A 26,819-nucleotide genomic window follows, 5' to 3' on the forward strand; every position below is an offset into this window, starting at 1 on the left:
TATGCTGCTCTCCCTCCCCCCCCCCACTCCACCGGCTTTCTCGCCCCTCCACCGGTTCTCTTCGTAGCCCCTTTAGACCTGGCTTTTTTTTAAGTTATAAAAGAGGCGCCACGAAAGCTCTCCACGATCCCATGCTCGAGGATGCGGCGCGCGCCTGGCCGGCTCCATCTCCGGGAAAATCCTTGCAGGAGCCTCCTGTGAATCGCTCTCTTTTCCTTCCACCACCAGCCTTCGCGAAGCCGGTAGGTCCATCGTCATGTCCTCGTCTCGATGTGCCTGGAATAGAATAGCCGGGGAACCGGCGTCTAAGAGCAGCTGCGACCCTACGTGCCCCATTGGACAAACTGGGGTTGACTTGCGTGTGGACAGGGCTGTGCGTGGCTTCATTCAGCTTCATTGCACACTTCTTTAGGGGCATTTTGCAAAGGGGGGGGGTGGGTTTGTTTTCTTTGCAATGCATCGCATCGGATACTGTGTGTGCCTGGTGTTGGGTGTGTGATCTATAGCACCACTAATATGCCTTCAGATAGCCAGATACTGCACTTGCAAGCTGAGTATGACGATGGCAGTCAGAAGCATGCACTATCTCTGTCACAGCCAGCAACAGGCAAAGTCTTATCCTCCAGGAATTTGCCTTTAAAAAAGCCCCCCCCCCCAAGCGAATGACTTATCACCTCAAGTGCAAATCCCACGTTTTAATAAGGGCAATAAATGCACATAACATTTTAGTTATATGACCTCCCGGTGTTGCATCCTTTGTATTTTACACAAGGGGGAACTGAGGATAAAGGACCTGTTCAACGAATCTGTGGGCCAAACCAACCCTTGAATGCTGGCTTTAAGCACAGCAATGAGTCACGTTTGCATCTCTGGATAATCTCCACTGCTTCCATCATTTGCCCATGTTCCCTCATGCATTTCCTCGATTCCTTCGAACAGAAGCATGTTGGGGGAAGGTCTACAAGACAGGATTCTCCTTGTGCCCATCTATATCTTTGTTTTAGTTTGCATTTTTTAATACTGCAGGTTTTAATCAGCAGTGTAGTAGTGGGGGGATGCAGGGGATCAAAGCCTTAAGACTTTTTTTTTCCAGAGCAGGAGTGATGATGTCACCGGTCAGAGCTCCTGGATAATTTGAGGTGCCCTCTTTGCTCCGGCAGTTGAACGAGGTAATAGTTAGCTTTTCAAGTTTGTTTCTGGCTGCTTTAGCATAGAGGCGAGGAAAATATTAAAAAGCAGGTAGATATTGATGCGCCTTTGCAGGATAGTTTGTATTTCTAGTTAAAAGCTAAAGGTTGCATTTCACTGGCCAAATAGCTTTTACATAGAAAGCTGCCTAATATTGAGTCACATCATTGGCCCATCTAGCTCAAGGTTGACAACACTGACTGGCAGCAGCTCTCCAGGGTTTCAGACAGGGCATCCCTGCCAGGCCTACCTGGAGACATTTGGGATTGAACCTGGGACCTTTTGCATGCAGAGATTGTGCTGTGCATGGCACATAGGTTCACAAAACTTGCAGACCCTCCCAGTGTTTCTATTTTCCAGGGACAGTCCCGGATAAACAGAAGCCATCCTGGTTTCTCATTTGATCTCAGAATGTCCCGCTTTCCCTGAGGACGTCCCTATTTTCAGCAGAGAAATGTTGGAGGGTGTGGAGTTGTTCGACCCCCGAGCCAAGAAGATAAGAAACTATATAGCCTTTAGAAGACATCTGAAGGCAGCCCTGTATCGGGAAGTTTTTAAATGTTTGATGTTTTATTACGTTTATATACATGTTGGAAGCCACCCAAAGTAGCTGTGGCAACCCAGTCTGATGGCCGGGGTATAAATATTATTATTATTATTATTATTATTATTGAATAGGACATCCCTGTTTTCATTGGAGAAATGTTGGAGGGTACGAGCTTCACCCAGCATATAGTTAAACTTTGGAACCAGCTCCCACAAAAGGCAGGGCTCTAGGGGAAGATTAGATGAATTCATTGACGATCAGGGCATCATTGGCTTTCAGAACAATTCAAAGGTTGGTGCTGACCTTTAAAGCCCCATATGGCCTCGGCCCTGTACATCTTCACCCCCATCGTTCAGCCCAGGCACAGAGGTCCAGCTCCAAGGGCCTTCTGGTGGTTCCCTCGCTGTGAGAAGTGAAGTTGCAGGGAACCAGGTAGAGGGCCTTCTTCGTAGTGGCTCCCATTCTATGGAACACCCTCCTTTCAGATGTCTATGAGATAAATAAGATGAGCGCTTGAAGGAGCTGGGTATGTTTAACCTGGAAAAGAGGAGGCTGAGAGGAGATAGGATAGCCAGCTTCAGATATCTTAAGTTCTGTCACATGGAGGAGGGATCATGCTTATTTTCTCCTGCTCTGGAGGGTAGGAGTTGAACCAATGGCTTCCAGTTGCAAGAAAGGAGATTCCGACTAAACATTAAGAAAAAACTTTCTTACAATAAGAGCTGTTTGACAGTGGAACGGTTTCCCTTGGGAGGTTGTGGACTCTCCTTCCTTGGAGGTTTTTAAGCAGAGGTTGGGTGGCCATCTGCCATGGATGCTTTAGCTCAGATTCCTTCATTGTAGGGGGTTGGACTAGATGACCCTCGAGGTCCCTTCCAACTCTATGATTCTATGATTTAATGATATTGATAATAATTTGTTATTATTTATACCCTGCCCATCTGACTGGGTTTCCCCAGCTACTCTGGGCAGCTCCCAACAGAATATTAACAACACGATAAACATTAAAAACTTCCCCAAACAGGGCTGCTTTCAGATGTCTTATAAAAGTCAGATAGTTGTTTATTTCCTTGACATCTGATGGGAGGCCGTTCCACAGGGCGGGCGCCACTACCGAAAAGGCCCTCTGCCAGGTTCCCTGTAACCTCACATCTCTCAGTGAGGAAACCGCCAGAAGGCCCTCGGAGCTGGACCTCAGTGTCCAGGTTGAACGATGGGGGTGGAGACGCTCCTTCAGGTATTGATTCCCAAGTTAGTTATTATTATTATTATTATTATGCATTACCTGACATTTTCAGAAACTGAAGTTGAAATTTTTTGGTTTTCCGAAAGCAGTTTATGCGATTCTTCACCAAACGTAGTCTTTCCAAGCTAAATGTTCTCCAATCATAAAGATAATAGCAGATTTAAATTCTTCACGCCCAAAACCATACCTTTATGACCCCTCACGAAAGAAAATGGCAGGAAATTAAATTTCACCCCCTTAAATTACACCCTACTGTTGGATCCTCCTGTCTTAGTGGAACTTCTCTGTGTTTCTGATCCAGAGTCGACGTTGGTCTCCTGTCATCAAAGGAAGCAATGCCAGAAGTTCTCTCGACAAATGATCCTCTTGCAGCAAGCTGGATTTCCTCCTGCTCCTCCTGAGAAGGTCCCATCGCTTCCTATGTCAGTGGGCGCCAGGCCTGCAGCCAACTTGCGACTATCCCCACAGAAACCTCTCGGACTGGGGCCGTCCTTGCCACTTGCACAAGATGAGGAACTTGCTACAGGGGTGGAGCAGGACCCTGTGTTGGAGGAACTTTGTAAGCCTTTGTGCTGCAGGCTTTGTAACGTCACGTTGAATTCTGCACAGCAAGCCCAGGCTCATTACCAGGTGAGGAGGAAGCTGTGAACATCAGCACTGCACATCACTAATAATAATAATAATAATAATAATAATAATAATTTTATTATTTGTACCCCACACATCTGACTAGGTTGCCCCAGCCACTATGGGCAGCTTCTAACAAATATAAAGGCATAATAAAATGTCAAACATCAAAAATTTCCCTATACAGGGCTGCCTTCAGATGTCTTCTAAAAGACCTATATTAGTTTGTCTGTTTGACATCTGCTGGGAGGGCATTCCACAGGGCGGGCGCCACTACCGAGAAGGCCCTCTGCCTGGTTCCCTGTAACTTGGCTTCTTGCAGCGAGGGAACCGCCAGAAGGCCCTCAGAGCTGGACCTCCGTGTCCAGGCTGAATGATGGAGGTGAAGACACAGCACTTTGGAAGGGTGGAAAAGTTCACCTGGTGACACTGTGATGTCAGGTGATGGCCAGGTGGGTTGCTCCGCCCTCCTGTCTAACTTAGCTCAGTTTCAGGTTAAGAACAGACCTCCAGAACGAATTAAGTACTTAACCCAAGGTACCACTGTACTGCTGACCTCCGCAGTCAGTTGCGCAGCATAAAAGGAAACATCCTAAAAGAGGTTGTGTGTACAGATGCATTATTGCACAATGCGAGGCATCTTGACAGAAACATGTTGGGTATATCTTGAGTGTTAAAATGTGCAAAATGAGATGAGGTTTTTGTGTGACTGAAAACTACAATTGCAGTGTGTTTGACGTTTTACATGACCAGTGGGAGGCTGTTTGTTCAACCAGTTTCTCTCTCTCTCTCTCTCTCTCTCTCTCTCTCACACACACACGTGTGTGTATTCTGTCCCTAGTAAATTAAGTGTGGTATAGTAGTTAGAGGCGGGTGGCGCTGTGGGTTAAACCACAGAGCCTAGGACTTGCCGATCAGACGGTCGGCGGTTTGAATCCCCACGACGGGGTGAGCTCCCGTTGCTCGGTCCCTGTTCCTGCCAACCTAGCAGTTCGAAAGCATGTCAAAGTGCAAGTAGATAAATAGGTACCGCTCCGGCGGGAAGGTAAACGGCGTTTCCATGTGCTGCTCTGGTTCACCAGAAGCGACTTAGTCATGCTGGCCACATGACCCAGAAGCTGTACACCGGCTCCCTCAGCCAATAAAGCGAGATGAGCGCCACAACCCCAGAGTCGGCCACAACTGGACCTAACGGTCAGGGGTCCCTTTACCTTTAGTAGTTAGAGGGTTGGTTGAAACGTGCTTGGTGACCTTGGGCCAGTCACTGTCTCTCAGACTATCCTACCTGCAGGGTTGTTGTGAGGATAAAACATGGAGGAAGAAAACCATGTTATTATTTATTAGTTATTAAATATGTATATTACCCTTCATCCATAGATCTCAGGGCAGTAGCGCTGGGCAATACCTGGTTTTCAACTTTGTGATATATCACCAGCTAAACATCACAATATATTGATAGATCATGATGTCTGAAATAAGGATGGAGCTATGTAGAGTCATTGGCTGGCTTCACGGTTTCCCCTGTGTTGTGATTTTTGTATAGCACACCCACCCACCCACATCATGATTCGCGATATATTGCCAGTTTTGGACCATATAGCAATATATTTCCCAGCCCTACAGGGCAGTTCACAACACCTAGAGCTCCTTGGAGGAAAGGTGGACTATAATAAACAAACAAAATACAGTGGTACCTCGGGTTACAGATGCTTCAGGTTACATACGCTTCTGGTTGCTAACCCAGAAATAGTGCTTCAGGTTAAGAACTTTGCTTCAGGATGAGAACAGAAATTGTGCCCCAGCGGCGCAGCAGCAGCAGGAGGCCCCATTAGCTAAAGTGGTGCTTCAGGTTAAGAACAGTTTCAGGTTAAGTACAGACCTCCGGAACGCATTAAGTACTTAACCCGAGGTACCACTGTAGGATTGCCTATTAAGTGAAAGAGTCCTACAACTGATGACAGTCACATTGTGCAGATGAAGATAAAGAACCTTTCCTCTCTCTTTTGATTAATATTGACAGTTGAGGATTGCATCGACCTTCACAGTAAACCCCACCTGCAGCCGCATTTTCTTGTTGCACAGCTATATGGCTGCCATTGAAAGCTGTTAACGCAGGCTCTCTTTCCAGGGTAAAAACCATAGTAAGAAACTTCGGAATTACTATGCTGCCAACAGCTGTCCAGCTCCTGCCAGGATGAGCAGTTCTCTTGAGCCAGCTACCCAACCGGTGGTTTCCCTTCCGCTCCAGGTGAGTTAGTTGTATGGAGGTTTTACTTTGCAGTGTGCGTTCCACAGCATGTTGACACAGAATAATAGTAATAATAATAATTTTTTATTTGTACCCCACCTTCCCCAGCCGGAGCCGGGCTCAGAGTAGCTAACATCATGTAAATAATACAATATGCATAAAAACAAGCAATCAATCGATTAAAATGCATCCCAAAATTAATTCAAATAAATTAAAATTAAAACTGGACAAATGATAATCCTCAGGTTAAAATTGAAAGTGGTTAATACTCGCCAGGACCAACTGTTTCCACTGATATTATAAGGACCTGTGGGCGGGCTGGGAAACTTCCTTTGAGCTTGTTCTTATACAAAGAGAGAATGAGTCAGACTGAAGCTTGGCCAAAGGCCTGGCGGAACAGCTCCATCTTGCAGGCCCTGTGGAAGGATGTCAAATCTCGCAGGGCCCTGGTCTCTTGTGAGAGAGCCTTCCACCAGGCCGGGGCCACGACCGAAAAGGCCCTGGCTCTGGTTGAGGCCAGTCTAATCTCCCTGGGGCCCGGAATCTTCAGGGTGTTGTTATTTGCAGACCGCAAGGTCCTGGGACATACCAGGAGAGGTGGTCCCATAGGTACAAGGGCCCTAGGCCGTATAGGGCTTTAAAGGTTAAAACCAGCATCTTCAACCTGATCCTGTACTCCACCAGGAGCCAGTGCAGCTGGTATAGCACCCGATGAATGCGCTCCCGCGGCGAGGACCCCGTAAGGTGTCTCGCCGCGGCATTCTGCACCCGCTGGAGTTTCTGGGTCAGTTTCAAGGGCAGCCCCACGTAGAGTGAGTTACAATAATCAAGCCTGGAGGTGACAGTCACGTGGATCACAGCGGCTAGGTCAGGGCAAGAGAGGTAAGGAGCCAACTGCTTAGCTTGGCGGAGATGAAAAAATGCCACCTTTGTTATAGCTGCAATCTGCTCCTCCATAGAAAGGGAGGCATCGAAGTACGTTCCACTGAGTTTGGCGGGGATGTACTCCCTGGCCAGTGTCTATGAGACAAGGATGTACACTTGCCATGTGCTTTTGTGCATGCATGTGTCTCATTCCACACAGTTGAAAGCAGCCATGCCTCTGAATACCGCTTGCTGGAAGCTATAGGAAGGAAGAATGGTGTTGCCCTCAGGTCCTGCTTGTGGTTTCCCCCGGGGGTATCACATTGCCCACTGTGAAAACAAAATGTTGAACCAGATGGGGCTCTTCTTTTGTCCTTATGATGTATTTTTAAAAAGGTACTTATTGCTCTGCTCTGCTGACAGCTGCTTTGGTTTTCCTACAAAAAAGCAGGGTAGGATTACATGGGTGTAATGGGGGGGGCAGAGAGCAAAATCTGCCAGTGCGGGGAGCAAAATCAAACTCTGAAAAGGGAGGGTAGAGGCTAATTTCACATGCAAAAATGTGAACGGTGTCTGCACATTTTGTTTCGTATCCCAGGGTTCTTCAAATGCTAGCAAATTACTCTTCCAAAGAAAACCCTGGGAACAGGGTGATTATGGGGAAAACTCTCTCCTTGCTGTGTCCCACAGACTCCCATGCATAAATATTGACAGCTAGATAATATATTAAAGGTGTGCCGTTCAGCTAGCAGAAGCCAGCACCAAGGACTCCTGCTACCAAAAGGGGGCTTCCCTTTCTCCTTCCCCCCACATGTCTCCTGCACAAATCTTCTCTGAAGAAGCGGGGGAACCCCCAGAACAGCACACGATGGGAGGAGAGGGGAGATTACAGGCAAGCAGAAAGGCTTACACTGATGAACACCCTCCTGGATGCGACTTCCACACTCTGCATTTTTATTATGTAAGTTGCATCCTGGAGGTCCGTCGGGCATGGGGTGGGGAGCTACCTCTTTCATCTGGACCACAGCTGCTATGCTGTGCTGGTATAATAATAATAATAATAATAATAATAATAATAATATATATTATTTATACCCCGCCCATCTGACTGGGTTTCCCCAGCCACTCTGGGCAGCTTTCAACAGAATATTAAAATACAATAGCCTATTAAACATTAGGGATGCAGGTGGCGCTGTGGGTTAAACCACAGAGCCTAGGACTTGCCGATCAGAAGGTCGGCGGTTCGAATACCCACGACGGGGTGAGCTCCGGTTGCTCGGTCCCTGCTTCTGCCAACTTAGCAGTTCGAAAGCACATCAGAGTGCAAGTAGATAAATAGGTACCGCTCCAGCGGGAAGGTAAACGGTGTTTCCATGTGCTGCTCTGGTTTGCCAGAAGCGGCTTAGTCATGCTGGCCACATGACCCGGAAGCTGTACGCCGGCTCCCTCAGCCAATAAAGCAAGATGAGCGCCACAACCCCAGAGTCGGTCACAACTGGACCTAATGGTCAGGGGTCCCTTTACCTTTTTATTAAACATTAAAAGCTTCCCTAAACAGGGCTGCCTTCAGATGTCTTCTAAAAGTCACATAGTTGTTTTTCTCTTTGACATCTGGTGGGAGAGCGTTCCACAGGGTGGGTGCCACTACCGAGAAGGCCCTCTGCCTGGTTCCCTGTAACTTGGCTTCTCGCAGTGAAGGAACCGCCAGAAAGCCCTCAGAGCTGGACCTCAGTGTCTGGGCAGAATGATGGGGGTGGAGACGCTTCTTCAGGTATACTGGACCGAGGCCATAGAGAAGATTCCACTGGCATCCGTGGAAGGTGCCCTCCCAGGACAATGTAATTTAAATGGAGGAGTTCATGAGGACCATGGTGTGAGGGGGAGAGATTTTGCACCTGTTTCCCCCTTGTTTTAAACCATGATCCCTGGCTCTAATGGAATGAAAAGCCAGTATTCTTTCAAGGTGAAATTCTGGTAAATTTTCTAGCCGGAGACATGGGTGCCTGAAACTCATCCGGACTCACCTGTGTAGTGCTAAACTATGGTTTGGTGTAGCGTGCAAACATGGCAGCGACGTGTGATATGGGATGCTGCAAAAAAATGACATCCCACTATCAAGGCCCCCCCCTTGCCTCCAGAAACATGTAGAATCACTCACTGAGCGCCTGCATTCCCCCAGTCCTAGCTAACCGTAGCCAGTGATCCAAAGGAAAGGAAAACATTTTTGGTGGGAGTAAAGATTACAGTAGCTGATGAGGTCAGCCACTGGGGGGAGACAATTTCTTATGTAAATTTTTTTTATTAGATCCTGCTGTAAAGCCGTTGATCGCTCTGATTGCAACTGTTTTCTCCCATCACATAGAAGTAAATGGGAGCCATTCATGCCTATGGGCACCATTTATGCTTATGGGTGAATGCAGAAAAAGTGTAGGGCAAAAGAAATTGCCAACCAGAGTTGTTCACCAACGATCAACCAACACACAAGCAGTAAAAAACAATATTATAACCACTTAAATTTACATTTCCTTCTAAACACTGTTAGAATCCAGTATAGACTGTACAATGACTGCAACCTAGCATAACTGTAATATTTTAAAATTGACAATAGTACCATTTCTGTAGCCCGGGTCTTAATTGGCCATTAAATGCCAAAGCAAAAAGGTCATTGATGTTCACTGAAAAGTACTGAGGAATGGGGCTTGTGCTAAGGGGCAGGTTGTTAAGGCCTATTTAAATAGACTTTGGAATGGGGCTTGGCCGACATTGCACAGAATCGATTTCCACAGTTGTGGGGCCACCACTGAAAAGGCCCTGTACCGTGTGCCTGTCAGGCCTGGAGTCAGACACAGGTCAGTACAATGGACACAGGGCTCCATTATCAGTGAAGTTAACTCTTTATCTGACAAAACAGCATATAGCTCAGCAACACTTCCCAGTAGGTCTTTATGGAGCAATTGTCAGGAATGAAGGTACTTATGGCTCCTCCTCTCTCAGATGTATCCTAAGCAGTCTCAAACTACGTCTGTGCACCTCTGGCCTCTGTTCAGCTCTCCTCATTATTCTGTGTGTTATGGGAGACTGGTGGGAGGGGAGCATGTTGCAGCAGGAGAGGGAGACTCCCTGGATTCTTCAGCAGTCTGTTGACCCTCCTCATCTGCTTCAGCCTCGGAGTCTGAACTGCTCCCTGTCACCGACTCCTTCTGCCCATTTAACCCTATTGCCCCTCCAGTGTCCGGCACCTCCTCCCTCCTCCAATCTTCTCCTCTCCTAAGTGTCCCACCACCAATCCCCTGACTCTGAGCCTTCCTCCTCTGGGGGTTCCCCGGCTGGTGCCTCCCACCACTCCTCTTCATGCAGCCAGTCCCTGAGAATGCCCACCAACCGAATGAATAAGTACAAGAACATCCGTTTTGAGGAACGAGCCACGTTGGTGTGCCTTAATGCCTTTCCCCCCCTTTCTGACCAGGGCGCTTCCTCAAAACCAGGAGGGCGGGTGATCCTGGCAACAGAAAACGATTACTGCAAATTGTGTGATGCTTCGTTCAGTTCACCGGCTGTGGCCCAGGCTCACTACCAAGGGAAGAATCATGCGAAGAGGTTGCGCCTGGCTGAGGCTCAAAACAACACATTCTCGTAGGTATTACTGAACTTCTTTGAGAGTGAGGGGTTGTGATTGGAATGGCTTTTGCTAACCTTGTCTGGTGACACCTGTAAAATATATCTCCTTGTTGTCTTCCCACACCCCTGCTCCTCCTCCTCCTCCTCCTTCTTCTTCATGTCTTCACAACACTAGGGAGTCATCAGAAGTGGTGGGCAAAAGGAAGATGCGGAAAGTAGGGAACGAATACAAGATGATGCAGAGCAGACGAAACGTCTATGCCGTCCAGAGTAACACAGGTACTTCCCATATTTGCTGTTGTGGCTAAAAATTAGCCGCTGTTTCTTTAATACAAAAAGAAACTGAGTCAGCATGACTCATGAAACCTTTCACCTACATAAGATAAGACCATCCTGCCTCCGCTTGGAACTGACAAGGCCATCCATTAAGCCTTCATGGGTTGATAAAGGAGAAGGCTCTGTTTATGCCGCTGGGTTTGTGTTATACAGCTCAAGCTAATGGATTTTAGCTAATGACCCTGAAGAAAGAATTTGGGAATTTTGGGGCCCTGGTTCGGGTGACTGCACAGTCAGATTTTAGTAACCTGTTCCTTCATATATGCTTGTATATAGGGTGGTCATTGATGGTCTGTTTGTGGCGTGGGTTGGGTTGGTCAGAAGGCTGAAAGCTGGTTGCCTTAATATGTATAAAGCTGTCGGTCGTGGTGGGATAAGAAGACTTTTAAGAATAAAAGCAGCAATACTCTGCAAAGATACTCTTTCTCAAGGACTCTTTTGTGCCAACTAAGGTCTGAGGACCAGGCGAAGGAGTCAAAGGAGGTCAGAACCTTTTCTTTTTCAAACACTGACAATTTGCACCCTATTCAGTGTGTGTTATTTCTAGCTGAAGCTAGAGAACTCCTTTTACGCGATAGCAGAGCCGGGTTAGGGATGAGAGGCCTTGTGATTCCAGAATCATTGCAACCAATTACCAGTTCTACATCCATAGCTGAAGCTGTAGCCTGGGACATAGCAAGTGGGAGGTTTACTAATATAAAAGGGCTGGGCAGGTACCCCCCCCACCTGCCCTGTGGCCCTCAGATCACAGCAATTTATCCCGTGCTGCACCACAGATCCATCCCCAAAACAATTCAGGGAGGAGTCAGGCTAAGTTGTTGTTGTTGTGATGACACTTTAAAGGCTGACATTCATTACAACATAAACTTTGGTGGGTTACAGTCTAATAATAAGAATAAGAATTGTACCCCGCCCATCTGACTGGGTCGCTCCAGCCACTCTGGGCAGCTTCCAGCATATACAGAAACATCATCAAACACCAAACATTTAAAAATTCCCGATACAGAGCTGCCTTCAGATGTCTTCTATTTTTTTTTAAAAAAATGATATTTATTGCTTTTAAACCTTACAAAAAGAAGAAAAGAAAAGAATAAAGAAAGGAAGAAAAAAAGCAAAAGAGAAAACAATACAATATATAAACAATACAGAACGCAGCATTAACATTAACACATTATACAAAACAAAAGCAAAAACAATTCAAAAAACACACATCATACCATCTCAATATCCTCTCTTTCATTCCCTTGTTTCACCGACCCCCTCTCACCTCCCTTTTTGTATTCCATTTCTATTAATTGTTTCAGCAAATCCTTTCCATCTTTCTCTATTTTCTGTCATGTAATTATCTTAACATATTTTAACCTTATTTTCCATTAATACTATAATACTTATTTATACTTAATTCCTTAAAATATTTCTACTAAAGCCATATAATTCCCTTCCAACATTTTTCTAACACTCATTAATTTTACATTATTTCCATATATAGATTTTAAACTTTTTCCAATATTCTTCCACCGTCTCTTCTCCCTGGTCTCGGGTTCTGCCAGTCATTTCCGTCAATTCCATATAGCCCATCAACCTGGTGATCTTCGGTCCGAGGCTCTTAACTCTTTTCCAGGTCCCTTCTGCAAGTCTTCTTCATATTTATACATGCACTTTACTTTGTCTTCTCCTGATCTTGTTCTTATTTTCCTTCCTTTGATGCTGAAAAATAGATCTCCGGGAAATTCCCATCTAGCAATGTTTTTATTCCTTCTTGACAAGTCAGCCAAATCTCCATAGTTAGAACTGAAATTCAAAAGATATTTCCAGTCGTGTTTCAAAGTTCCTCCAAGTCTGGCAGTCCCCACAACTCCAGTCTCCTCCTGACCCAAGTCCAGGTCCCAGAGGTCAATAAACCCCTGCATGAGGGGATCTATCCAACTTTCTTTCTCCAGTCCAAGCGGGGCTCCAATCCTAAAAGTCTGACTTTCTCTAAATTCAGTCTTGAAAGGCATCAACTTATAATCATCAAATTGCAACTGTAAGGCTAGGGCTCTCTCCCTCTCCACTTGTGCCACTTTAGGTTCCACAGCAAAAACTTTCTCCCCCACCTTCTCCTCAATTTGCCATGTCAAAATAGATCCCTGTATCGATTCCTGAATAATTTCTGTATTAATATTGACTTTTTGTGCCAAATTAGTCACTTTTAGTTCCAAGTTATCAATTTTTATAGTCCTCGCATCCGTCTTCTTATGAAGCTGTTCCAATGAATCATTAATCTTACATAATGCAACCACTAAGGCTTCTTCTGTCAACATTCTTAACGGTCCAAGGTCAATCCCAGATTCTCACAGTTTTATCTTGAAGGTGGAAATTCCCCCAGCTCAGCTTTTGTAACAATTTCAAAGGCTTCCTCTAGGGGGAAACAATTTCTAATTGTATCAATCCTTTTAAGCACAGTTCAAACAATAAAGTTAGTTTCAATTTTCAGTTACTTTTACTCCTTTATAAACGCAGAAGGAGACAATGGAAACAATGTATTTCTCTTCTTTAACTTACTGTCAGCAGACGATCTATTCACAGTCAATGAGCATATCCAAAATTTCAATTTTACTAGCAGCCCGTTTCCAGGTTCAGAGCGGTGGTAATTTGACTTTCTTCACTCTCTCCTGCAGGCTTACGCGATCTTAAATTTCCCCCCTCTTCTCCTGCTTCCAAGGGGGGTTTGATGATTTAACCGATGGAAGTTTAATCCTTTGTGAAAGACTTTCCAAGGCTTTAGCTTGCAGCCTCTTTGCTTCAATCTATTTACAAAAGGGGAAGGCGGACTTCCTGTTTGAAACCTCCCCGTTTCGGTGCCAAATTAAGACGTTTAAAAATCCAATTTTCCGTTCTACTCACGGGTAGTTGTTTGAAGATCAAATTGTCCACAGGAAAAAGTCAGCGCTCTCCTGCAACAGCAATGCGGCTTCACTCCGTGAAAGAAGCAGTCGATTCGAAGCACCGCGCCACTCACCCCACGTCGCTCCGGATCCCCGAAACCGGGTTTCCCCGCGAGTAGGAGAGGCGCAAAAGGTGCCAGCCGAATCCCACGTCCACAAGCTTCTCCCGCCTGTGGTTTTTAGTGGGTCTCCGCCTTCGCCGTGGCGGCCAGACCCTGATTTCCACAGAGCGGATTCCTCCTGATCAGAGGAATTCCGCCATTGCCGGAGGCGCTAACCCGGAAGTCCCGCCTTCAGATGTCTTCTAGAAGTCGTGTAGTTCTTTATCTCCTTGACATCGGTTGGAAGAGTGTTCCACAGGGAGGTTGCTGCTGCCGAGAAGGCCCTCTGCCTGGTTCCCTAGATTCATGAACGGTTAAAGTTTATGCCACAATCAAGTTTATTTGTTTACTTTCTTAATTTCTAGTCCATCTTTCCCTCCAAGGAGCTAGAGGTGGTGTTTCTGGTTCCTCCTCCCCATTTAATCCTAACAATAACCCTGCGAGGTAGGTTAAGCTGAGAGAGTGACTGATTTGAAGGTCAACCAGAGGAATTTGCGGCCAAGTGGGGATTTGAACCCTGGTCTCCCAGGTCCTAGTCCACCCTGACTCAGTTGTATATTGTTTTGGCTGCAGCGAAGAGATGACTCGCTCAGCTTTGTTGTTTAGTCGTTTAGTCGTGTCCGACTCTTCGTGACCCCATGGACTAGAGCATGCCAGGCACTCCTGTCTTCCACTGCCTCCCACAGTTTGGTCAAACTCATGCTGGTAGCTTCGAGAACACTGTCCAACCATCTTGTCCTCTGTCGTCCCCTTCTCCTTGTGCCCTCAATTTCCCCAACATCAGGGTCTTTTCCAGGGAGTCTTCTCTTCTCATGAGGTGGCCAAAGTATTGGAGCCTCAGCTTCAAGATCTGTCCTTCCAGTGAGCACTCAGGGCTGATTTCCTTCAGAATGGATAGGTTTGATCTTCTTGCAGTCCATGGGACTCTCAAGAGTCTCTTCCAGCACCATAATCCAAAAGCATCAATTCATCGGCCATCAGCCTTCTTTATGGTCCAGCTCTCACTTCCATACATCACTACTGGGAAAACCATAGCTTTAACTATACGGACCTTTGTTGGCAAGGTGATGTCTCTGCTTTTTAAGATGCTGTCTAGGTTTGTCATTGCTTTTCTCCCAAGAAGCAGGCATCTTTTAATTTCATGGCTGCTGTCACCATCTGCAGTGATCATGGAGCCCAAGAAAGTAAAATCTCTCACTGCCTCCCTTTCCTCCCCTTCTATTTGCAGGAGGTGATGGGCCCAGTGGCCATGATCTTGGTTCATTATCTCGCTCAGCTACCCCTCTGAAAATAAAAGCAAGCGGTAAACCGACAGCCAACATGACTTGGGGCTAATGCAGGTTGCTTCATTTCCAATGGGTGCTGGTTGTGGGCCAAGCTATTATTTGAAGGGTTTTCAGATCCTTACAAACGATGGTGTGTGCAGGTTTTCAGACATATGCATGCACACACAGGAGGATCCTGTCTTACACACTGCTGATTTTGCTCCTTCACAAGTGTCTTGCACTGTGCAGAGGTGTCGTCCAAGACTATCCCTGATCCCAAGGTTGATGAATGCTGCCCAGGCATTGTGAGGTAGATGGGAAGAGGGAGGGGAGGAGAGTTGGCTCGGTGGTGGGGAGCCAGGGAGAAATTGGGGAAGGAACGCATGAGAAACACTAAAGAAAACAAATGTTCTTCTGCAGGGAAGGTATCAGAGGATGGAGTCTTGTATTTCTTTTCGTAATTTCTTTTTTTAAAAAATATTCTTGTGCCTTTTGGCTTTGCGAAGGCTTTGTCCTGAGGTTTCCAAAGCTTAAGAGCCTGGGCAGTTGGTGCTGCAGAAAATGAGCATTAAAGACTTATTTGTCTGATTTTCTCTCCCCATGACTCCTGTCTGCCTTCCTGTCTTTGCCCTCACAGCATCCAAAGTTTGCTTGGGTATGTCTGCCTATTAGTGAGCCTTGGTTTCTCACTCCAGAACTTAATTTGCCATCTGCCCTTCTCGGATGCTGCTCTGAGCGGGGGCAATTTTCTGCTCAGTTTCCTTGGCGCCAGGCCAGGTCATTTGACTCCTGGATCCTCTTCGTTCTGCCATCGTCCAGAAAGACAGAGCTGGTTAGCCACCCTCCAAGGCCATCTGCTGTGGGAATCCTTTTCACCTCCAGCATTTCCGGAGCGGAATTTTTAATAAACAATCCAGGAGACAGACAGTTTGTTTACTTGTTTTGAGTGGGTCAAGAGGTGCTCTAGCTTGATCAAGACGTAACTGAAATATGTTTAGAAAGCTTTAGGCTCACTGGAGTGATCTTGGTTTAATTGCATGTATTTATTTATTATACCTTTTAGGACCATCCCTGTGATGTCCCTAAGAATAGAGCCCCTGAAATGAATGGACCTAAGTTATACATATCCTTTATTTTCTATGGGTCTGCTTTGAGTAGGATTAACATGGGATGCAACCCAATGCAGAATTAAAGTCAGAACAGGTTGGATGGCTGTCTGTCATGGATGCTTTAGTTGAGATTCCTTCTGTCTCTACAGTTCTGTGATTCTATTAGATAATAATAATAATAATAATAATAATAACAACAACAACATGTTTATACCCTGCCCATCTGGCTGGGTTTCCCCAGCCACTCTGGGCAGCTTTCAACAGAATATTAAAAACACGATCAAACATTGAAAACCTCCGTAAACAGGGCTGCCTTCAGATGTCTTCTAAAAGTCAGATAGTTGTTTATTTCCTTGACATCTGATGGAAGGGCGTTCCACAGGGTGAGCGCCACTACTGAGAAGGCCCTCTGCCTGGTTCCCTGTAACCTCATTTCTTGCAGTGAGGGAACCACCAGAAGGCCCTTGGCGCTGGACCTCAGTGTCCAGGCAGAACGATGGGGGTGGAGACGCTCCTTCAGGTATACTGGACCGAGGCTGTTTAGGGCTTTAAAGGTCAACACCAACACTTTGAATTGTGCTTGGAAATGTATTGGGAGCCAATGTAGGTCTTTCAGGACCGGTGTTATATTGTCTCATCGGCCACTCCCAGTCACCTGTCTAGCTGCCGCATAGACTGCAAAAGGCCATAATGTATCACAAAAGATGTTTCCTACCTGCACAGAGGCTTCTTGCAGTGCAAGGAGGCTGAAACAGTGTCTTCTTGCTCACGGGACATGCCTGGTTTATGTCCATGCCTACTAGTTGTCCACAGACAGATGTGAAACATGCATAAAACCCACTATGCGTAAGACAAACGGCAAAATGAATAGACCAAGCACAATGTAAGAATTGGTCTGCATGACCCTTGGGGTCCCTTCCAAGTCTATGATTCTATGATTTTGTGTTTCTTGTATTGTACCTTTCTGTTGTGAATTGCCTTGAGATCTACTGAGGAAGGGCGGTATACAAGGTTAATAAATCAGCATCAACAACGTTGGTGAGGACAGGGGGCTGCACCATGCAGATGGGCCTTTGACCTGATCCAGTGCCTGGACTGTTTCTAAGAGCCAGTGTGGTGTAGTGGTTAAGAGTGGTAGACTCGTAATCTGGTGAACCGGGTTCGATTTTCCTCTCCTCCACCTGCAGCTGCTGGGTGACCTTGGGCCAGTCACACTTCTCTGAAGTCTCTCAGTCTCACTCACCTCACAGAGTGTTTGTTGTGGGGGAGGAAGGGAAAGGAGATTGTTAGCCACTTTGATACTCCTTAAGGGAAGTGAAAGGCGGGATATCAAATCCAAACTCTCCTTCTTCTTCTTCTAAGGTTTTTGGCCAGGGTGAACTGGGCCCTAAGACCTCTCTCTGGCAGGACATGAATGACCTCTCCCTTCCGCTCCCTCCCCTCTTCCTGCAGGCCCTTATTTCAACCCTCGCTCCCGCCAGCGGATCCCGCGCGACCTCGCCATGTGCGTCACCCCCAGCGGCCAGTTCTACTGCTCCATGTGCAACGCCGGCGCCAGCGAGGAGGCCGAGTTCCGGCAGCACCTGGAGAGCAAGCAGCACAAGAGCAAAGTGTCGGAGCAGCGCTACAAGAACGAGATGGAGAACCTGGGCTACGTACAATGAGACGGCGATTCCCGCTGGCTCCTTCCTTCCTCCCTCCCTTCCTCCCCTCCCGCCAGCCCTGACGGAGGGAGCAACTTCTCTCGCCTGCTGCTTGCCGTTCGCCCTGCTTTTTCTGCTCCGTGCCTTAGGAGTTCTGCTCTCCAGCGCTCTCTCTTCCTTTCTCTCTCTGTGTTTTCAAGCACCTACAAGGCCAGCGGCGAAATAGGTGAAGCAAAAGGGTTTTTTCAAATTTCGCTGCCACTTGGCACACGAATATGCGCTGCAGGGTGCCAGGTTCTCTGTGTTGTGTTTGCTCATTTGCTAAGGCTCAACCATGCCTTCTTCCCCCTACCTGTATCCTCCCCTTTGCATGAGTCTTGGCCGGAGCCACAAACAGGCAGGGCGCAAGTTTCGCCCTTTTCTCTCTTCTTCTTCTTTGTTTTCGCCCTGCATTCCACTGCAGCTTCAGAAGGGGCAGTTTGGATGAGAGAAAAGCAGCCACAGTGCTGCGCCAGGAGTCATAGCTCTGTCGGCAGGCCAGAGCGCACCCCTTGCAAACAGGAGGTCCTGGCTTTGAACCTGCGCGCCTTCAGTTTCATGAAAGGCTCTTGGGTACCAGGGCTGTGGAAGACCTCTGCCCCAAGGCCTTGGCGAGATGTTGCCGCTTAGAAAGGCCAATACTGGGCTGGATGAGCCTGTAGAGACACAGTTGGTAGAAGACATCTTTGTCTGTTTGCAAAGATTCTGCCGGTGGGCATAGAGAGGGAAAGCTAAAACTCTGCAGGGTAACTTGCTTAGAAAGTACCGTCTTTTTTGCTCTATAAGACTCACTTTTCCCCTCCTAAAAAGTAAGGGGAAATGTATGTGCGTCTTATGGAGCGAATGCAGGTTGCGCAGCTATCCCAAAAGCCAGAACAGCAAGAGGGATTGCTGCTTTCACTGCACAGCGATCCCTCTTGCTGTTCTGGCTTCTGAGATTCAGAATATTTTTTTTCTTGTTTTCCTCCTCCAAAAACTAGGTGCGTCTTGTGGTCTGGTGCGTCTTACAGAGCAAAAAATACGGTAGATATGGGGCCAGAGGTTTGTCTCTCCCCCTCCAAAGCTAGTAAAAACCTATTGTCCCCATGGCATTCTGTCACCCTTTCCTTTCATACCCATTGCCCTCCCCTCCTACAAAGTTGGAACCAGCCGTTTTTAAAAAGGGGGTTGGCGTTCCAGGTGCGTTATTATTATTATTATTATTATTATTATTATTATTATTATTTTACAGCATCCAATTCAAATATGCAAAATGAAGTATGTGAATATCCCAGTTTCAGTTTATTGGGTTTACAAACCGTGAACATCAAATGCAGTGCAGAGTTATCAAGACAATGTTGTTGGGGAAAACGCCCGGGAAGGCCACCACCTTCCCAAGACACCGGGGGCGTCTCTCCGATGGTCGCTCTCTGGCTGTAAATCTTCCCCAGTCCAGAGAGACCGATGATAAGCGACCCCTCCCTCCTGAGAGGAGCATACTCGTCTTCTGGCATCTCATAGCAGAAGAAAGAGTCAATCAGTAGCTCTAAACTACAGTGGTACCTCGGGTTACATACGCTTCAGGTTACATATGCGTCAGGTTACAGACTCCGCTAACCCAGAAATAGTGCTTCAGGTTAAGAACTTTGCTTTAGGATAAGAACAGAAATTGTGCTCCGGCAGCGCGGCAGCAGCAGGAGGCCCCATTAGCTAAAGTGGTGCTTCAGGTTAAGAACAGTTTCAGGTTAAGAACGGACCTCTGGAACAAATTAAGTACTTAACCCGAGGTACCACTGTACTTTATTTTACAGTCTATATACAAAGAATCCATCAGCATGTCTGTGCTCTCTCAGCAGCAGTACAGAACAGCATCACACACAGAAGTGAAACTAGAACTTCCAACAGTATTGAGACTTCTTGTCTCACGCTCTCAGACACTCACATGATATAAACAACATAGTGCTACGTACTGGAGCAGCACAGGTGGATAAAAATCCTAACAAATGTATTGGGGGTGGGGAGAGAAAGACAGACAATATGCATTCATGCAAATTGTGCCTTTTGAAAGGAGAATATAACAAAAGCCACAAGCAGTCATAAATTGTTAAAAATTCAGGCGATTTTTGACATGGAAGTAATATGAATTTGAGCCATTCCACTTACAGAAGTGGGGGGGTGTGTGTTTTGGAGCACACAGTTCGAACCTCCCTGGCAGTGGATTGGGCTGGCGTCCCTAGCTTACATGTGACAAGAGGGCCTTAGTCATTTCAATACATTTAACACTGAAAGCCGTTTTAAAGGTTCAGCATACTTTGAGAACACCTGGTGTCTTTTACTTTCCTTCATTTTCATAGCTGTGGATGAGTTTTATTTCACACATTTCATTTGTAATAATAATGATAATAATAATAATAATAATAATAATAATAATAATAGGAAAAATCAAAATGATTTCCTCCGGATCGGAGGGTACTATCTCTTTTTAATTTATAAATTTCAAACATTTACAAATTTAATACAAAACACATACTTTCCCATTAATATTCATTTACCACTTGACTTCCCCTCCACCCCTCCATGGCTTCCCCATAATTTCTCATGTTGCTGCAGATTTTGATTATTCTGTGTCCTATCCTTTCCGTATATTCCCTAGAACATAGTATTTACTGCTGTTTTTCATTCAAATCCTACTTGCCTTTTTACGTGTTTGCAACAACTCTTCAGATATTCTACGAAAGGTTTCCAGACTCCCTTATAGATGGCCTCTTCTTGATCCCTGATTTTCATAGTTACATTTGCCGGTTCGGCATATTCACTCAATTTTTACAGAGGGTACTATTTCAATAAGCTCTAGAGGTGGAGGGTAGCCCTGAACAAGTCCATAATTTCACAGTGTGTGAGGCTGATGGCGTCAGAGATTGGAAGCATGGCGTTTGTGAGGTTTACGCATTGCCAGCCATAGCCAATTGCTCAACTGGAAGCATCTGATCCTGGTTGCTAGAATAGCGACAGATAGCTGGGCAGCGCCTCTTGTCTCAGGCAGGCTTGCAACAATCCTCTTCCTTCAGAAATCTCATTGTTTAGGGGAGCTGGCATTCGCTTTTCTGACATACTGCCAGCTGTGATTGCATGCCTATTCAGCCGCTGAAGCACAGGAGTATCCAGACCCATCCTGTGACCTTCATGGATGGATGAAACCACTCCTAAATTTTGTTGCTTAGCACATTCATTTAACTGAGAAACCGAACAAGTGCGGTTGGGTGGGCAGGCCCAGTGGCAGAACATCTGCTTTGCATGCAAAAGGTCTCAGGTTTGATCCCTGACATCTCCCAGGTAGGACTGAGAAAAGAGTGCCTAAACCCCTTGAGAGCCACTGGAAACTTTGGTTTCCAGTTGTTTTTGGACTATGATTCCCATCATTTCTGACCACTGGTCCTGCTAGCTGGAGATGATGGGGGTTGTAGTCTAAAAACAGCTGGAGACCCAAGTTTGGAAAACCCAGATGTAGACAATCCATGACCAATGGTCTGGCTCTGTATAAGGCAGCTTCATGCATTAATTTGAGTTGCCATGCTTTTGTTTCTTGAGTTCCCATGCATTGCTTTGGTGTTGTTGTTTAGTCGTTTAGTCGTGTCCGACTCTTTGTGACCCCATGGACCAGAGCACGCCAGGCACTTCTGTCTTCCACTGCCTCCCGCAGTTTGGTCAAACTCATGCTGGTAGCTTCGAGAACACTATCCAACCATCTCATCCTCTGTTGTCCCCTTCTCCTTGTGCCCTCCATCTTTCCCAACATCAGGGTCTTTTCCAGGGAGTCTTCTCTTCTCATGAGGTGGCCAAAGTATTAGAGCCTCAGCTTCAAGATCTGTCCTTCCAGTGAGCACTCAGGGCTGATTTCCTTCAGAATGGATAGTTCTGATCTTCTTGCACTCCATGGGACTCTCAAGAGTCTTCTCCAGCACCATAATTCAAAAGCATCAATTCTTCGGCGATCAGCCTTCTTTATGATATTGCTTTGGTACTTCCCTTTAAATATTCTCTCTCTCTCAAACGCCGCAAAAAAGTACATCTCAAGAGCCCAGGTGCTGGTCTGCACAAAACAAAAGGGAATGTTAGAGCTGTGGACTTTACCACTTCAGTCTGCAGGTGGGGGAATTGCATTCTTCAATGTTCTCTGCCTCTTTAATCCCAGACTCCTTGCAGGCAGTAGACTTACACAACAAGGAGAAAGGCTCAGGGCAACACTCTCTCTGATGTGCTGATTTAGTGCATGCAGAGAACTTTTCAAGTGTAAACAAGCAAACAAACAAACAAACTTCCCCCTGCTGTGAAGTGGCACAGGCTCTGAATCCCACCGCTTCAATTTTTAAAATAATGTAAATTTAAAAAAACCTAGTGTGGCACAAAGCCCTGCCCATGCTCTTCTTTTGTATAGCTTTTTGACCTTCATGGAAAGAAAAATGCATTTTTGCCCACCCTCTTTTATTTATTTATTTATTTAGAGTTTTCGCCCTCTAGTTTTATGGATCCGGGCAGGTGGCAGGGTTTCCCCTTCTCAGTCCCCTGTTTCCATCATTCCTGTATGAGCACTGTGAGGTAGGCACTCGACTTCAGAGCAGGAGAGTTGATGGCGCAACGAGAGAGCTGCCACTTCTGCAATCCTCTTGATTTCAGAGGGGAAGTGTTATGTAATGTACTGATTGCTAATTTGGCCAAGGGTATAGACAGGGATACGGGTGGCACTGTGGGTTAAACCACAGAGCCTAGGACTTGCCAATAAGAAGGTCAGCGGTTCGAATCCCCGCGACGGGGTGAGCTCCCGTTGCTCGGTCCCAGCTCCTGCCAACCTAGCAGTTCGAAAGCACGTCAAAGTGCAAGTAGATAAATAGGTACCGCACCAGCCGGAAGGTAAACAGCGTTTCCATGCACTGCTCTGGTTCACCAGAAGCGGCTTAGTCATGCTGGCCACATGACCCGGAAGCTGTACGCCGGCTCCCTCGGTCAATAAAGTGAGATGAGTGCCGCAATCCCAGAGTCGGCCACGACTGGACCTAATGGTCAGGGGTCCCTTTACCCTTTACCTTTATAGACAGCCAGATCCTATGCATGTTGGTTCAGAAGCAAGTCCCAATGGGTTTGATGGGGCTTAAACTGTCAGATAAATGTGGAGAGGATTGCAACTTTAGAGTGTTGATGGCTGGCTGGGCTGGGAAGGTTATTTGGTTTGCCCATCCATCCGTCCTCTGCTGATGCTTCTGTTGGTTTTAACCCCTTTTTAATTTCAACAGTTTTGAACAACCGTGGCTTTCACAGCCTCAGAATTTGGGAGAAAGGGCCTTCGTCTTGTTCTTTGCCCCAGTTTGTCTTCTGGTGTTCAGCTTTCCAAGAGGCATGAGTGGTCTGTTACAATTGATCCCTGGTGGGGAGGAAGAGAATTTATATTTCATGAGGTCCATACTACAGTGGATTCCATTCAGGAAAAGAGAGAGGAGACCGCATGAAACCAAACCTGAGAGCCCACTTGAATGGTAGAGATGAGCCAGAGACCGGTTTGTTTTTGTCTTGGAACTCTGTATTTTCAATTTGGAACAGCACATCTCTGTTCTGAAATATATGGTTTGTGAAGGGCACTGTTCTGAGAATAGCAGATCTTTTGCACAGGCCCACCTGATGCTCTGAGCATCATCTGTCTGGATGAATAAGGGTGGTGGTGGGAGAGGGAAGGGGGAAATAAGTGGTTTTCTTAATGGCCAGTAAATTGATTGATATTTGCTGCTACTAATCTGTGTATTTTTCTATTTATTTGGTCATACTGACCACTGAGGAGCTAAAATATATTTAAGCCTTTATCCTGTATGTTTCATTTAATGTTTGTGTCATTAACCTTGAAGGCATCCATATCATTTCTCTCTTTTTTAAAAAAAGTTCTCATCTTACTAAGTGTTTATTTTGTTGACATGTTCTTTTCCTCCCTGCTCTCCTCCCCCAATATGCGTGTTAGATGCAAAAATGAACTTTTCACACAGTAGAACCTCAGACGATATGAACCTCCAGAAATTGGAAAGGAATTGTCAAGCAAACATTCCCTGCTAATAGCAACCAGTCATTCAGGGTAGGAGTGATGTGGTTGCCCATGACTGAGGACCACTCATGATATCAAAACTTGTGATTTCATCCTCATGGGAAATGGCGGGGCAGAGTTGTTTTGACATTGCTGATTTCCCCGTGTGTGTCTGTGTGTATGCATATATCTGCCCATTCTCTCTTACAGCTCTTGACCATCTCACATTGATCTCTTATTCAATATTACTTTTGCAGGCTTCCTTCATCTTGCCTCTGCAAAATAGAAAATAGTGTGGATTGGTATTCACATAGATCTTCCGTTTCATTGCTAGGGTGGGCAAGTGCTGTTGTGATGTTGGCTTTCTGATATCTGGAGTTAACAAACTGGGGACCAGTTGCAAGAATGCATGACCCCTCCTTGTATCTCCTCCGACTCTCCTCCAGTTAAGTGACAACAAACTGCTTAACTGCTGTGAAGAGAGGTGGGGAATTTGCTGGAACTCTTGAGAAACGAGTACATTCTCCCAAGGCTTGGACCCAGTCTCTTTAAATGCAGTTAACAAGGCCAACGTTGCGTCTACAGTGGACCACAGATGCATCCTTGGAATCAATCTCAGGACCTGTCTCCATAACTGACCACACCTTGCAAGGATGCTTTATCAAATATATGAATGAATTGGGGGTGGGGCGAGGAGGAAGGAAATCTCTATGCCTTGTGCTTCGTGGGAAATAGTCCTGGATGAGGTAAAACGCTATTCCATGTGGTCAGTTTGGGCAATTAATTGGAGGACCTTCTCGTAAGGAAGGAGCGTGTGAATTGTGGGGTGTCTCCAATGGGGACAAGGTTGAGAAGTATTAGCATCTGTGGTTGCTGCCAGCCTTTGTTTGTATCATTGAGGGTCTGCTGCATTTGCCCTGTGGGTTTCTATGTCCGATTAATGGCTTCCGAGTTTTCAAATTGTGGTTCTGTGATGCACTGTACAACGTGAGCACAACAAAGTCATGTTATGCCACTTACAAGGCCATTATGCAGTGTCTGTAGAATTTGCACAGCGTTATAATAAAAGGTGTACCATTTTGGATTGTAATGGACGTTAATGCCAAGTTGGCATCTGGGTTATGGAAGTTCGACATGCCAGTATTATTCTCTGGTGCCTCAGTCACGCTGCTGAAATCAACAAACAGAGCTTGTGCCCTCTGAAGTTCCTCCAAATTTCCTGATGTGTTTGCCTAACAAAAACTCCTCTGGAGAGAAATGTGGGTCGTTCGGGGTTGTGAGGTTTTGACTGTGATGCTTTGCTTACCTTAATGTAAACAAGGCACAGTCCATTTAAGCAAAACTGTAAAAGTTCTGCTACCCATACTAAGCTGGTCCCAGTCAGTAGGCTAACCAACTAGGTTGTTGGGGTTTTGGGGGGAAATTTAAACAAATTTTCTCCCTCAGAAAATTAAAAAAACTTGTTACCTCTTCTGTTATGGCTTCGGGTACATGCAGAAAACAGTTCTGCCACATATCCGGCACCTGGTCCATGGCATTAATCTTCTTACCATTTGAGAGGAAGACAAGGTAGATATAGAAGTCTGTTCACACATTGTTCTAAACTAGAAAGGCAACACAACACTCTCCTTCTTGCCCTGTCTCCTCCTTCATGACTGGGAAGAGGAGTTTGGAAGCTTTTGCTTTTGGTTAACCATGGTTGGTTATGCCGCCTGGAGCAACAAACCTTGGCTAATACTGCTCAATTTGTTGTTGTGTTATGCATTTAGTACTTTTATACTGTGAAGCATCCTGTGATCTTTGGATGAAGGGCGGTACATCAATTTAATAACTCATAACGATCATTTCAAAAGAGCCAATGTCAAACTGGTTTATGAAGCTGGCTTAGTGAAACTAAACAATAGGTAGTGTCAGCCACATAGTAGAGTCCAGAAGATGCCCCAAACTAAAAGTGATAGCAAAAGCTTCTGACTGCTCAGGAGAGGGAGATCGTGTGAAGTCAAGGCTTGTTGTAGTTTATGCATGTCACACTAAACCATGGTTTAGCATGACATGCAAATAGGCCACTGTGTGTGTGTGTGTGTGTGCAACCACTTCGTAAACCATGGTTATTAACACTCTTGGTCTTGCTGTGCCTATTTGTTGTCCTCATCAGCAGCTGATTTTTGGGAGCGGCCCATTACCATGTGTTTGGTTTTTGCTTCCCCTTTCTCCGAAGGCTATATCTCTTTTGCCCACCTCCCCATCATTACTGACTCTTAATGACCTTGTGAACAGGGTAATTAAAATACAGTGCCCCACCACCACCATTTCCCCCTTTCACCATGGTGGAGAGAATTGATTCAAAAACAGATTCCTGTTATGGTATAAATACACTGTGAGAATAAAAACAATATAAGTGCTGCTTAGCAATAAATGTAGGACACGTCTTATAATGGTTTTGCCCAGGCAAAGCAGATTGCTTGTCATACATGTTGGAACTACTGTATATGTTATTTTGCTGCTGCTTCTTTTTTAATTAAAACAAAAAAAACTTCTTTGTCTTGCTGTTTAGAATATTGTTGTCATGGCCTTGTTAAAATGCCTTTTCTTTTTGTATCCATGTTGACATGTCCGTCTCCATGCACAAGGACACTTTGGAAGGGAAGGGAAGGGAAGTTTTCTAGTCACTGAGATGGAAAAAACACACCTTCCACCTGCAAAAATTAGTCCAATACCCTGCAATGCAGGAATCTTTTGCCCAAAGTGGGGCTTGAACCTACGACACGCTGAGATTAAAAGTTTCATGCTGTACCGGCTGAGCTACCCCACAGTGTATTCCAAGAGTGAAAGCCGGGCTCATGAGAGCCCTGCTCTTGCTCATTGTTGAAAATCTGCAGCAAGGGGGAAACTGCGATACTTTAAGAAGTGTCATAATACAGAGGGCCTTCCTAAGTTAGGAAACTAGTATTTGAGCGGTCTCCTAGTCAGTGGTGGATGGTCCCCATTGGGAATGGTGGGGCAGAAAGCAACAGTAGACTG

General features: G+C 45.9%; 1 protein-coding gene across 1 annotated transcript; it reads left to right on the forward strand.

Moving 5' to 3' along the window:
- Positions 1 to 26,354, forward strand: ZMAT3 (zinc finger matrin-type 3). Its single transcript, XM_081008308.1, has 6 exons — positions 1 to 242; positions 3,283 to 3,611; positions 5,737 to 5,856; positions 10,187 to 10,353; positions 10,514 to 10,617; positions 17,529 to 26,354. The coding sequence occupies exons 2-6, from the start codon at positions 3,339 to 3,341 to the stop codon at positions 17,738 to 17,740; spliced, it is 876 nt and encodes a 291-aa protein (XP_080864434.1). The 5' UTR covers positions 1 to 242; positions 3,283 to 3,338; the 3' UTR covers positions 17,741 to 26,354.
- Positions 26,355 to 26,819: the final 465 nt, after the last annotated feature.

The sequence above is a fragment of the Podarcis pityusensis genome (genome assembly GCF_964106645.2).
Source record: "Podarcis pityusensis genome assembly, chromosome: 5".
NCBI classification, from domain to species: Eukaryota; Metazoa; Chordata; class Lepidosauria; order Squamata; family Lacertidae; genus Podarcis; species Podarcis pityusensis.